Source organism: Diplotaxodon limnothrissa, linkage group LG22 (genome assembly GCF_057381915.1).
Source record: "Diplotaxodon limnothrissa isolate DT_005_m linkage group LG22, D_limnothrissa_male_GT1.1, whole genome shotgun sequence".
NCBI lineage: Eukaryota > Metazoa > Chordata > Actinopteri > Cichliformes > Cichlidae > Diplotaxodon > Diplotaxodon limnothrissa.
Window position 1 is genome coordinate 20,831,788 of NC_140616.1, and position 12,142 is coordinate 20,843,929.

General features: G+C 40.4%; 1 protein-coding gene across 1 annotated transcript; it reads left to right on the forward strand.

Moving 5' to 3' along the window:
• Positions 1 to 300: 300 nt before the first annotated feature.
• On the forward strand, positions 301 to 9,202 carry hepacam2 (HEPACAM family member 2). Its single transcript, XM_085346678.1, has 9 exons — positions 301 to 367; positions 4,075 to 4,434; positions 4,537 to 4,824; positions 5,994 to 6,293; positions 7,825 to 7,950; positions 8,379 to 8,400; positions 8,495 to 8,529; positions 8,923 to 8,996; positions 9,092 to 9,202. The coding sequence occupies exons 1-9, from the start codon at positions 301 to 303 to the stop codon at positions 9,200 to 9,202; spliced, it is 1,383 nt and encodes a 460-aa protein (XP_085202804.1).
• The last annotated feature ends 2,940 nt before the right edge of the window (positions 9,203 to 12,142 follow it).

The window sequence follows — 12,142 nt, forward strand, 5'->3', positions numbered from 1 at the left end:
ATAGTGCAAATCCTCAACCTGAGGGCAGCTCAGTGTGTGTGTGTATGTGAGAACACACTGTGTTGTCTCTCAGCCATGTGGACCTCTTCGTACTCTTGGGTTCACATGGGAGGGGCCTAGAGCTGCATGCAGGAAAGCCAGCTCCTCTTATTTCCCTGGCAAATGTCACCACAACCAGTCACATTTCTCTCCTCCTCCACCACCACCACCTCTTCTCTTCCACACCTCTCCTCTTCCTCCATCCCTCAGTCCTTGCACTGCCTGTCAGAATTCCCACATATCCCCAGAGGATAAGATGCCATGGAGGCCACAGGAAGAACTGTGCTGTGTGCCTGCTCTGCCTTCTGCCTTCTGTTCATCCTAACAGGTGAGTGCGGGTTTGTGTTGAGTTGTCACGACAGGACGTTGTGCTCGAGCTGTCAGTGTTGTGTTGGTGTAGTGATGGCTGCTGCTGTGGTTACTGTGTTTGCTTGGTTGGTAGAAACTGAAGGGCGAGCTGAGGAAGTTTTCATGGTGTACAGTAACAAAAATGTTCACTCACATCGTTGATGTAGTTTGTTTGAGAAACACATTTTCAACATATGTAAACCTTAAAATATGGATCTTTATAGGCACAAGAACTCCATTTAACAACACCCAGAGTGGGGTTTGTGTTTTTCTTTTTTAAAAAAAAAGCAAAACTTGGCATTAATATCTTGTAATAATTTGGGAAACTGGTTGACAAGCTTTTTAAACTGAACAAAATTGAGCTCCCGACGGTGTGTTTAAAATCTCAGAGCTGTAAAGTTTTCCACGTAGTCCGTCCTGGTTCCTTTTGCATGTCCTTTCCATACTCGTTGCTGCATGACTCTACAGAATTAGCTTTTCTGTTCTGTTGTTGGCCGTGAGTAGACATAAAAACAGGGTCATTTGGAAAGAAGAAATGACCTAGGCCACAGCAGTGTGACTATGAGATAACAAACGTGTAATAGTGCGTGTCGTGTGACCTGATAAAGCCAACAGCAAAATCCCCCAAGTTTGGCTTCCCGTCTACTTTGATGTTTGTATCAACAGCCATCCTTGAGAAGCCCCGTTCGTCTTATCTGAAAAAGGACAGAAGATGGTGGCGTTTGGATACGTGCGGTGAGGTGACTCTATTTAGTATCCAAACAACTTGGATGTGTGTGAGGGTGATAAGAGGCAGGTGCTTTTGGGTCTCCACACGAAAGTGTATGTGTGTACGTGGGGGGTAAGGCCACCAAACGAAGCTTCCCTCTCACCTCAGAGTGTTTGTAATCATTGTGTCTGTAATCACCACCACAATATCCATGTTGTTTGGGGACAACAGTGAGGGAGCGGGCTCGGCACACTCCTCCTCGTTCTGCCTTTTCAACGGATCTCGGCTGGTGTAAACACAGACACACTCCTGCTACTGACACACAGACACACTCACACACACACACACACACACACACACCGAAACTGGCCTGCGGTCTTATAAGAATGGGACGTGTCACCGTGGTGTTTGTGCTGCATGCATTATTTAGGACATAACAGCAGACAGTAGATCTATTGTGATGTTCAACATGAGCAAAACATGACAGCTCAGAGGAACAGCAAGGGACATGAGGGAAAATATGGTTTTACAGGAAAAACAAAAGTTTCTCGAGTTTTTGCCCCATTTTTCCTATCGTGATTGCGCAGTATGATGTGTAACACAAACATAATTAAGTCTTGATGAATTCAAAGTTTACATTTTTTGATCTACAGCCTATAAAAACTGTTATTCACGACCGATCTTCAAGACATTTCTTCTGTGCCGAAAAAAGAGAAGATGCACAAACAGAAGCGAGACAAAGACACTCGAGCACAGAAAGAGGAAGTTGAAAGAGATAACTATGAACAAAAACTGTGAAGTTTTCGTGAGTTTGTTTCACAGCAGCACTGCCTACTCACATGCTGCTGCTTAACTCAGCCTGGCATCCAAATGGACTCAATCATTTCACCTCATGTAAAATGTCAAGTGAACACAGGTCGCAGCACAGATGTAATTCAGTGCATTTTGGAAAGATGTGGTCATTTAAAAATGTAAATTAATGACATCATTCATTCATCAGGCTGAGTAAAACCACTCGACCTTCCGGCTGAAGTGGCAGCATGCGCTGGAAAACACTGATAGCTCTATCGGCTGTTTGTGTTTTTCAAGGTTGTCTGTAACAAACTGCCCCGGCAACCTGCCGCAGCTTTAACAGACCACAAGATGCAATAGATCAGCAGTTGTAGTTACTTCACACAGCTCAAGTGTTTGTTTCGCAACGAGTTGCTATAAAAGAGACAGAGCCTGATCCTTGTCTGGCAACAATGTCACTCCGTAGGGAGTTAGGTCAATATTAACACACAGCAGTTTCAGGACCTGGAAACTTTGAAGACTAGGATGCAGATCATTGCAGATTACGCAGACAAAACAGGACTGACTTTATCTTTAAAGTGAAATCTCCTCGATATATTGCATTACATAATTACAAAAAACAACTTTTTCTTTCAATTTTCTCCAGTTTTTACATTTGAATCCTCCAACAACCCACAAAATGACAATTCTGAAATAAAGCAGTGTCAAATGATAATATCAGATTGTTACCAAGTGCCAGTAATCACTAATGCATGTCATATTTTTCAATTTTGAATGAAAGTATTTTTATCAATGTTAGTGCTCTATCACATGACATGCACAACAGGGTGATAGTGTCAACTTTAAAGTGGGGTACACAGAAAAGCCTATTGTATCATCAGACAGTGCATCTTTTGTAGCATCTCATATATCAGTGTCATATATTGATAACCACAGGCAAAAATATGATATCTTGTCAAACAAAACAGACGATTGTTGCCTGATTTTGCGGTCTCTCTGAGCTCAGTTTGGTTCAGTTTGATCTTTGTCAGTTCCTAATTCAGCTGACATGTTTCCATGGGGAAAAAACCCTTTATCAATCCCATCTCCAATTCTTTGACTCCACTACTGTAGCTTTTATTTATTCACAGTTTAAAAACATTTGTTTATTCCATATTTTCCATTTTTTTCTGACTCCTCATGAAGAGAAAGTTTAAACAGGGGGTAGGTGTTGCTGGTTTGCTCACAGCCAGAGATACGTGCCTGATATGTCCATATTAAGGTTATCTACTCTGAGGGACATCATACAGACCAAAAAGGGGGAAAAAATGTCAGAAGCTGATTGTTTCAAGCGGTCTGAGTCCTGAGGTTGTGGCTTCAAAGGGTTTACTCTGCACATGGGTTGACTTCATTATTGGAAACTTTGGCCATGCACCAATGTAAGAGTTTAGTACAGAAAACAAGGAAAAATAAAATCAGTCCAGTTTACAGTGTGAGTGTAGGAAACGCATGGGAAGTCTAAATAAGTTAGCAACTAGCTAGCTATCATAGTGAAGTGTGTAGCAACTAAAACTCCAGAAATAAGCTGTGGAAAAAGTACAAATCTTGCCTCTATAGATGGTGAAATTTATTACTTTGTGAACAGTTTGTTGCTCAACCTCCAAGTACCCCATAAGCCTCCATCCATCCATTCGCTTCCACTTATCCTTTTCAGGGTTGTGGGGGGCACTGGAGCCTATCCCAGCTGTCATAGGGCGAGAGGCGGGGTACACCGCAGGGCTAACCATTCGCACTCACTCCCGCATTCACACTTATGGGCAATTTGGATGAATCAATTAACCTATCCCCACAAACTGCATGTCTTTGGACGGTGGGAGGAAGCCAGAGTACCCGGAGGGAACCCATGCAAACACAAGGGGACATGCAAACTCCACACAGAAAGACCCCGGCCTGATAGTGGAATTGAACTCAGGACCTTCTTGCTGTGCGGCAACAGTGCTAAACACCGTGCCACCGTGCTGCCCACCCCATAAGCCTATTGTAGTTTTAATTGTAGACATTAGCTTGCTGGAGTCATCGTGTATACAAAGAGTTTCTCTGTATGAAACATGATGTGTCACATGGACAATCTAACATGTTACCTTTCACTGGTTGTGCAGTAATTGAGTTTTCCTTCATTCCTTCTCCCACCACCTGCATCAACTCAGAGGTCAGCTCCGAACTGATTCACATTGATCCGTCGGTGAGGCATGTCACTGAAGGGGACTCTGTGTTCCTGTCTGTGAAAACCAACTTTTCACCGGACAAAGCAGAATTTCAGGGAACTTGGTGTCACACCGGGATGAGCAGCACCAAGCCCAGGATTTTGGTGACATTCACCAAAAAAAATACAATCTTAAGCATGAAGCACCGTGACCACCTCGTCTTCAACAACTCCACCTTTTCTTTGGAAATCAAGAACTTAAACAGAAAAGATGAAGGAGATTATCACTTGAGCATCAACATAAAGCATGATAACAAACCAGGAGACATTGAAGAGGAGAAAACCATTCGTGTAACCGTAGATGGTGAGTTGCATGTTTCTCAGACCTTATCTTTCCCATAATTTAATTTTATTAATTAGCCATTGCTCAGATATTAATTGTTTCTTGCCTTCCACCCCTGACTAGTTCCCGTGTCCAAACCAGCCATTGAGAAGAGCCCTTCCTATGCAGTCATTGAGGACAAAGCAAACGTCACCTTGACTTGTTCTGTTGAGAACGGAACAAGAGTTATGTTTAAGTGGTTCAGGGATAATGTTGCATTGGGTCCCAGTGACAGATACCACTACTCCCAAGATAACTCCACACTGTTAATCAGCCCTGTGAGAAAAGAGGACAAGGGAAGTTATCACTGTGTGGCCAGCAACCCGGTCACCCGGGGCCAACACAGCAGGGCTGCGGAACTCAACGTCTACTGTGAGTAGCTGTAGCTTATTCTTCGGTTTCTGAACCCTGTAATGACTGTGTTCACGTCTGAGAGCTGCTTTATAAAGGTTTTTATTTTATAGAAACAATTAAAAATCTAAAATGTCACATATGTGTTCCTGTACTCATCCTAAACCTTGTTGTTTTCTCTTCTCCAGAATAGCTGGAAATGTTGGGTCATGTGTAAATTTTAGTGAGATCAGCCTACTTACTATCAGCTTAAAAAAAACAAAAAAAAAACATGTGCCTGTTATGGGATGGTATTTGCATGGGAGCAGACTTATCTTACAGAGCTCCTCTGTTCTACTATAAACGGCGTAGATGCACTGATAGACTTTATTGGATGTGCCAGTATGAGGCTGAACTGAGAACGTACTGCATGCGTAATTTTTCCTGGGTATTCGTTTTAATGCATTTAAATATTTACAAAACAGACGACTTTGTATTGAAGCGTGACAAAAGAAAGGCGTCGTAGGTTTTGTCTACAGCTTCCTGCACTTTTTTACCTCCACCTCTTTAGTCTTGTGTGTTGTTCTCATCTTGGCGGTGACATCATTTTTGTTTGCATAGGCAGATCGTGTTTGTGTTTCAACCTGCAGGAAGCACTCTTGGTTTCTTTCAGTTTTACTGTATTGAGTTTCTAGTAAAGCCGGTCTCCTTCTAATGTTTGCTTTCACTGGAAAATGCAATAAAAAACCAGCTGATAGTGAACTGGGCTGTTTGCTACTAATAGCTAATTGCTACTACAGTAATTCTCGTTTAACAGATAATTTTCTTATTTAACAGTTAGGTTTTATCTAAAATGTATATTAATATGTTTGTGAATAATATGCTTGACTGTGTTGGAAAAAGACAATTCTTATTTTAAGTTAGAGTAGTGCGCTTTCTCGACAGCCCACGTTCGGTGCTGTGCTAGTCCACCCCCGCCTCACCTAGGTCTCAGTGTTCTCCACTGGCACTGTCAACACACCCACCCGTATTTATCCCACTACTCCGTGTACAGACCTGTGACCCTGTATTTAGAAACTCACTTTTCTTACCCTGCTTTCCTCTGCTACCCAATCATGCCTTAGAGCTGGATGGTTCATGAAAATTACCCACAAAGCAACATCTCACCAGCAAACTGTCATGTTTTTCTCACTCTCCACCGGCCCACACAGATGGCCCTTACAACCTTGAGGTGAACTCTGTCCAGGGCCTGCGCACAGGGGAGGTGTTCACCATCAACCCTGGGGAGCTGGTCTTCTTTGAATGCCAGGCTGACTCCAACCCACCTAACAACTATGTGTGGATCTCCAAGACCCGCAATGCAACTCAGATTGTCACAGAGGGCCCTCGGCTAGAGGTGCGCTCCTACAGACTGGCCCAGGCTGAAGAGTACCTTTGCCGTGCCTTCAACAACGTGACGCAAAAGCAGGACGAAGCCCAGTTTACTCTGGTGGTGGCCAGCTTGGGAACAGGTGGGTAGAGGGTGGAACATGGCAAAAGGGAGGAGAGCGTGGGTAGGTTTTGGGAATCCTCTAAGATAAACACTCTGCAAACAGTGTGTCACGCCAAACGCAGAAGAGCTGGGTGAGCGTTTCGAGATAATCCTTGCCAATGATAAGCACTGACCACCTTTTGGGAACAGTTAGGGAGAGAAAATACTATAACTGGAGCATTACACTGCGTAAAAGCTGACAAGTCAGACCAGGTTATGGCTATAATGAAATATACAGTACATTATTATAAAACTAAGGTTATATCTGTGTTGCTAGGCTCCAGTACCTGCAGCATGTATTTAAGTTCAGTGGCTGGGAAAGTAAACACTGGATAACAGCTGTTATGTTTGTTGACAAGGTTTTATAGCATATGGAGTTTCTGTGTGCTGAATGCAACATTAATATGTTGCCTGGGTGATACTGAGAAAAGGACATTTATGATTACTGCTGATACTGGCTGATTTAACACGTTGTTTAAGGAGACAACAGATGCCCTTTTTTTATTGACATCGAAATCTTTTAAATCTTTTCTGATGATTACAGTTTTAAATTCAAGCATTTTACAGACATGTTAGCCACTGTGGAAGGCTATACTATCTACTGTCTGTAAAAGAGGATGATTTATTTATGTATTTATTTTGGCACCTGACCTGATCATATTTAGATAAATTGTGGATAAGAGAGTGTAGTTCCATATTTTCAGCTAATGCTTGCTAGCTTGGTTAGTTAGCATTGTACCTTGGTTTGGTTAGATACCTGCTAATTAATGGTAACACATAAATAAAATTGGTTTCATTTCTCAAGAAAAATAAAAAACAAAACAGACCACAGCTTAAACACATTGCAACAAACAATAGTTTCCAGGAAACTGTTATAAATGTCAAGTTCAGTAACTTCATTTAGCTAAAGTGCTACCTAAAAGACAGCTAGCTAGATACCGTTAGCCTTTATCTTAACTCACTGGCTACTAAAAAAACCATCATACATAAAATTTAACACATTTTAAACTGAAAAGTAAATTTCACTAAAGCCTTTGTTTGCTTGTTTTTGTAGCCGACTTCAATATCCCTGAGATATCTCACTGCAAGACACAAAAGCACGATTTCAATAACACATCTCAGATTTCTATGTGATAAACAGATGCTGCTTCAGTAAATGAAAGAAAATGTTACAAAAAACTTTCTTTTAGCTCATTGGCCAGAATTTCCTGTATTCATAAAATATACATAGTAAATAGTGAAAAAAATAACATGAAAATTGCAATTTAATTGTTTATCTGTTAGTTAATTACTTTGTTGAAGTATAAAGGGCCACTGCACAGGAATCTTAAATTTGGGAAAACTATGAAAATAAAGTTTACGTTTTCCAAAGCTGTCCAGTGGGCCAGGTTGGGGGCTGTTTTTTGCCCCCCGGCACCAAGGCCAACTTGTTAACTCTGTCATTCCTACAAAACTGATTACTTTCAAATGTGTGTTCATGTATCATTCATGTAACTGTTGTTCATTAACAGGGAAAGAGAAGCACACCCAAGAGGGTAACTCTGTATCACCGCTGGCAGTCATTACTGTCTGCTCTTTTTTTGTCATTGGCCTTATGCTGCTGTTCTTCCTCAGGAGAACCTGTCATCCAAAGAGAGGTTAGATACTGTTTTCTTCTGTTGCTTTGGGAAGCACTTTTTTTACAGAACCATATTTGTTTTTAATCCCTGTGAGTTCAATTTTTCTTTCCCCCTGGTTTCCAAGCTCTTGAATGTGGAATTTAATAAACCTTTTCCACAGCAGTCATTTTGACTTGAAATGTAATTAGAAATGGTATTAATTAATGTCATTAGTAACACGTGTGTTTGCCTACTTTTTCATGTGGAAAAAACAAAAACAAACAAAAAAAAGAAAATGTTACTGGGAAAATGTAAATGACTTGCAAATGTTAGATTAAAGGAAACAAGGGCAAAGTAACTTCTTTATTTGAGGAAGTGAAGGTCACATTTGTTATGCTGTCGCTTGCATGCGTGACTTTATATTTTTCTCTCTTTCTCATTCCCGTTCCCCTCTCTTTTATCACCAGTGCTTATGAGCATTTACAACAAGTAAGAACCTTTATTATGAAATTATTTCAAAAATCTACCATTGTGTCTTTTCCCCACATAAGCTTCAATTAACATTTTTATTTTTTCTGAGCAGACCGTTTTCAGAGCAGAAACGACCACATCGTTCAGGTAAACGTCTTTTTTGTTCACAGATTATTCATTTTTCCCTCTTACTGTCAAAAACATTAATTATTAGTGATCCCCGCATAATAACTCTCATATTTATTTATACACATGCATTATATCATATTTAACAAGGAACTGGATTGGAAATAGTAGATGAACAGGGCATTTACTGGACAAATCAGCTTCAAAAAAGCAAGTTTGAAAGCTAAACAACTTAACTGACCTTAACTCAAACAAGATAAGGAGAATTTAACTCAGATTAGAGCAGTTTTATTTTTTTAGATTTATGACATCATATAATTTACCATGCCATTATAAAGTCTGACAGGCTTTAGACATTAACAGCTGTACTGTAGCAAATGTTTTGCTCTGATTTATCAAAATGTGTATCAACAGGTCACGAGGATGCAACCGAGGACTTTGGCATCTACGAGTTCGTCTCCATACCTGGGAAGACGGAATCTACACAGGTATTTTCACAACCAACGAAGCAGCAACACTAATTTTGTCCAAAATCCTTTGTTTTTATAATGCTTTTAATTTGCACGTACGACTAATCCACCAGGCATCGTGCAGATCTTTGGCTCGTCTCGAATCGATTCAAGATATGCATACTACTATCTACGATGTGATCAGACACGTTCCTGAAACTCCGAGTCACAGTTTGCTGAAGTAAAGTCTGGCTGGAGAGCGGAGATGGAACTTTAAATGGTTTAACTTGAAGACTTCATGTTGTAGCTTTATTCTCTTAAGTCTCTGTTATCAAAGCCTGAAGCACTGGTTTTGGTGGCCTGGTTTTTTGCACAAGGGATGAAGGAGACTTGTGGGATTACACAACCTGATAGTGCACTGCTGTTGACGAGAGTTTTGGACGGATGTTAAGTGTATTTTGCTGACATTGGTGTGAAATGAAAATGTATGTTCAGCTCATTTTTATTTTTTCTGTGAAAGCATAACTGAAGTTAAAAACCTTTTGTTTTCTGTTTTAAGGTGAAGATTATATAAAACTAAGCAAATTAGAAGTATTCAGTTTTACCTTATTTTGAAGATTTTCTGATGCATCCAAGGTGCCGAAATTGCCACATTCCTTGATTTATTATTTAAAATGTAGATGAAAAAAAACCCCATGAATATTATCATTTTAATTTAGCGTTCCCTGCTGACAGAGTATATTTTGTGAGAAGTGTTATAATTAATGCAGTACGAAATATATATTCAGGTTAACTGTAAATATTGTACATGGATTATCCAGCAGATTCTTTATACATATTATTCTATTCCTATGTTTCACTCTAATCTATTTATTCCTATTAAAACTTTCAGCCCTGCTTCCCCAAATGTAGCATTTTCTCTCTTCTCATAATGGACACAATGAAATGCTCAATGAAAAGACAATGATAAGGAATTCGTAATTCATTATTGTACAGTTTGCATTCACATGTTTGTTTTGTACTTTATTAAAAATATAACTGTTTACTACTCTGGTCAATTGGAGTATGCGCTGTTTGCTGACATCAAACAAGGACAATGTACTCTAATCTGCGAATTCTGCAATTATGTCCGTATTTTTGCTTTAGTTTGCCTTTTTTTTTGTAAAAAGGCAAAAGCAGTAATGGCTTGAAATGAACATTTGTTCTTTCACACTTCCTGGAAAAAAAGAATAGCTGAAGCCAGCAAAGCTGTCAGTTGTTCTGTTGCTTCACAGTCCGTCTTTGTCTGATGTCTTGGCTGTAATCTCTCTCCCCGCAAGAGTTGTGCTTGCAGTCCCAACACTGCTGCAGAGCGCTAGCTTCTTTCAGCCTCGCTGTATTGGTATGCTGTGTACCTGATAGAGATAGGCAGCGACAGACGGATGGTTCAGCATGTGGCGTAGTGCCCTCCACCTGCTCCCGCTGACACCTTGTCACGAGTAGATAGAAACGAGTGTGCGCTTGCTCCTGTTTGTGTGCGCGCGCATACATATATGTGTTGTGGACAGAAGAAGAAATACAGAAATACAAATAAAGGGGCAAGCGTGGAGAGAAAGTCAGAAGTAGAGTGATTCATTTAGAAAGCGGAGGCCAAATTTTTATATGCAGCTCATTAGAAATGCTCCAAGTTTGCCAACCTTGGAGAGTGAATCACGTAAAGGAACTATTATGCAGCTTATTATCACCACACTGTTGTATACTCATTATGTGGTACCATGCTGAGTGCATCTTTTCAGTGTGTGAAATGCTATAGCACAAAATGCTGGCTACTATAGTAAATTATTATCAAACTGTAGTTGTTTCTTTTTTATCCCATGAACATTAAGTCTAGAACTCCTGCTGAATTCTAAGGTGTGACATATCACGACGCTCTCCTGCATAACAACAAGTTGTTTATTAAATCTTGGTCTAATTTTAGCTGTTGAACTGACCAGCCGAGTGTGCTGTGTCTTTGTGGTGGCATCTCCAGGTAGGGGTTGCCATCTGTTCCGTCTCAGTGTATACTTAAAGGGAGGCTCCACACTGTGGATGACTGCCTGACAAACAACAGTGGAGTAAATTCACCTAAGGAGAGCGACCTCACCTTCATTTGACTGGGAAATAGCCTGAGGCATCATTAACCAGGAACTAGAGCTCACAGTGCCTGCTGTGTGCAGCACGCTGCCTCCTTTTAACCAAGCACAGCCCGACATAAAACCTAAGGGGGCAATTACAAAGCAAGCTGAATAGGTCTGTGTGTGCTGTTTTGGGAATGATTTGGAACAGTTTACAATGCAGAGCCTGGCATAACTGCTTGCTTGGCAGAGATGGACCTGCGTGGCACTGAATCTGTGGTGACAGCGGGCAAATTCTTGGTCATGAAAGGAAATTTGCTGCACTAAGGAAAGCCTGCTTTATTGTGTTAACCTGTATGTATATAATGTGTATAATACAGATATACAGACAGTGGCTGTAGAATTAAAAGGAAATTCTACTTTATTCTTAGGAATAAAACAAACCCTGGAGCTGTTCGGAAACCGGCCCATGTGTTGTACTGATAATAACTTCAACATTATCACACACCTTATATTTTATTCATTAATTGTTTTAATTGAATCATTAGCATAGAAACATGTGTATAGGTTAATATGTAAGGCGTGCACATTAGTGTGTAAAAGTCTTGATCCACCCAGTCCTTTTGAGCAATAGTTCTTCAGGCTTTCTGGGGGTCTTTCAAAGGATTTCTTTCGACATTGGCTGCTTTTTCACTCATTTGCCGTGTCGTCCTTCAACCATTTGTTTGCTTGTTAGGCCACTTAACACTGACCTATGATTAATTTATGATTCAGACATATTAAACTCAATAGATGAACCAGTGTTGTGTCTGCACATAGCACACAGCTTAGCTTAGAACAAGTCCTTAATTTTATCTTTAGGCACTTTGTTACTAGCAGACTAGGCTAAAAACATCATTTGCTCCCATTTCTTTTATTGAGTCCATTCAAAATGTCAAAGACAACACAGCTGACAGACATAAAGTAGTATTTTTGCACCAACAAGGTGATTCCCAAAGAGCTGTCAGATGAAAATTCGGCACATCTTGATGATCTGCAATGAGAAAACTGAACAAGTGGAGGAAGTGGAAGGCCTAAAAATTGTTTACAGCA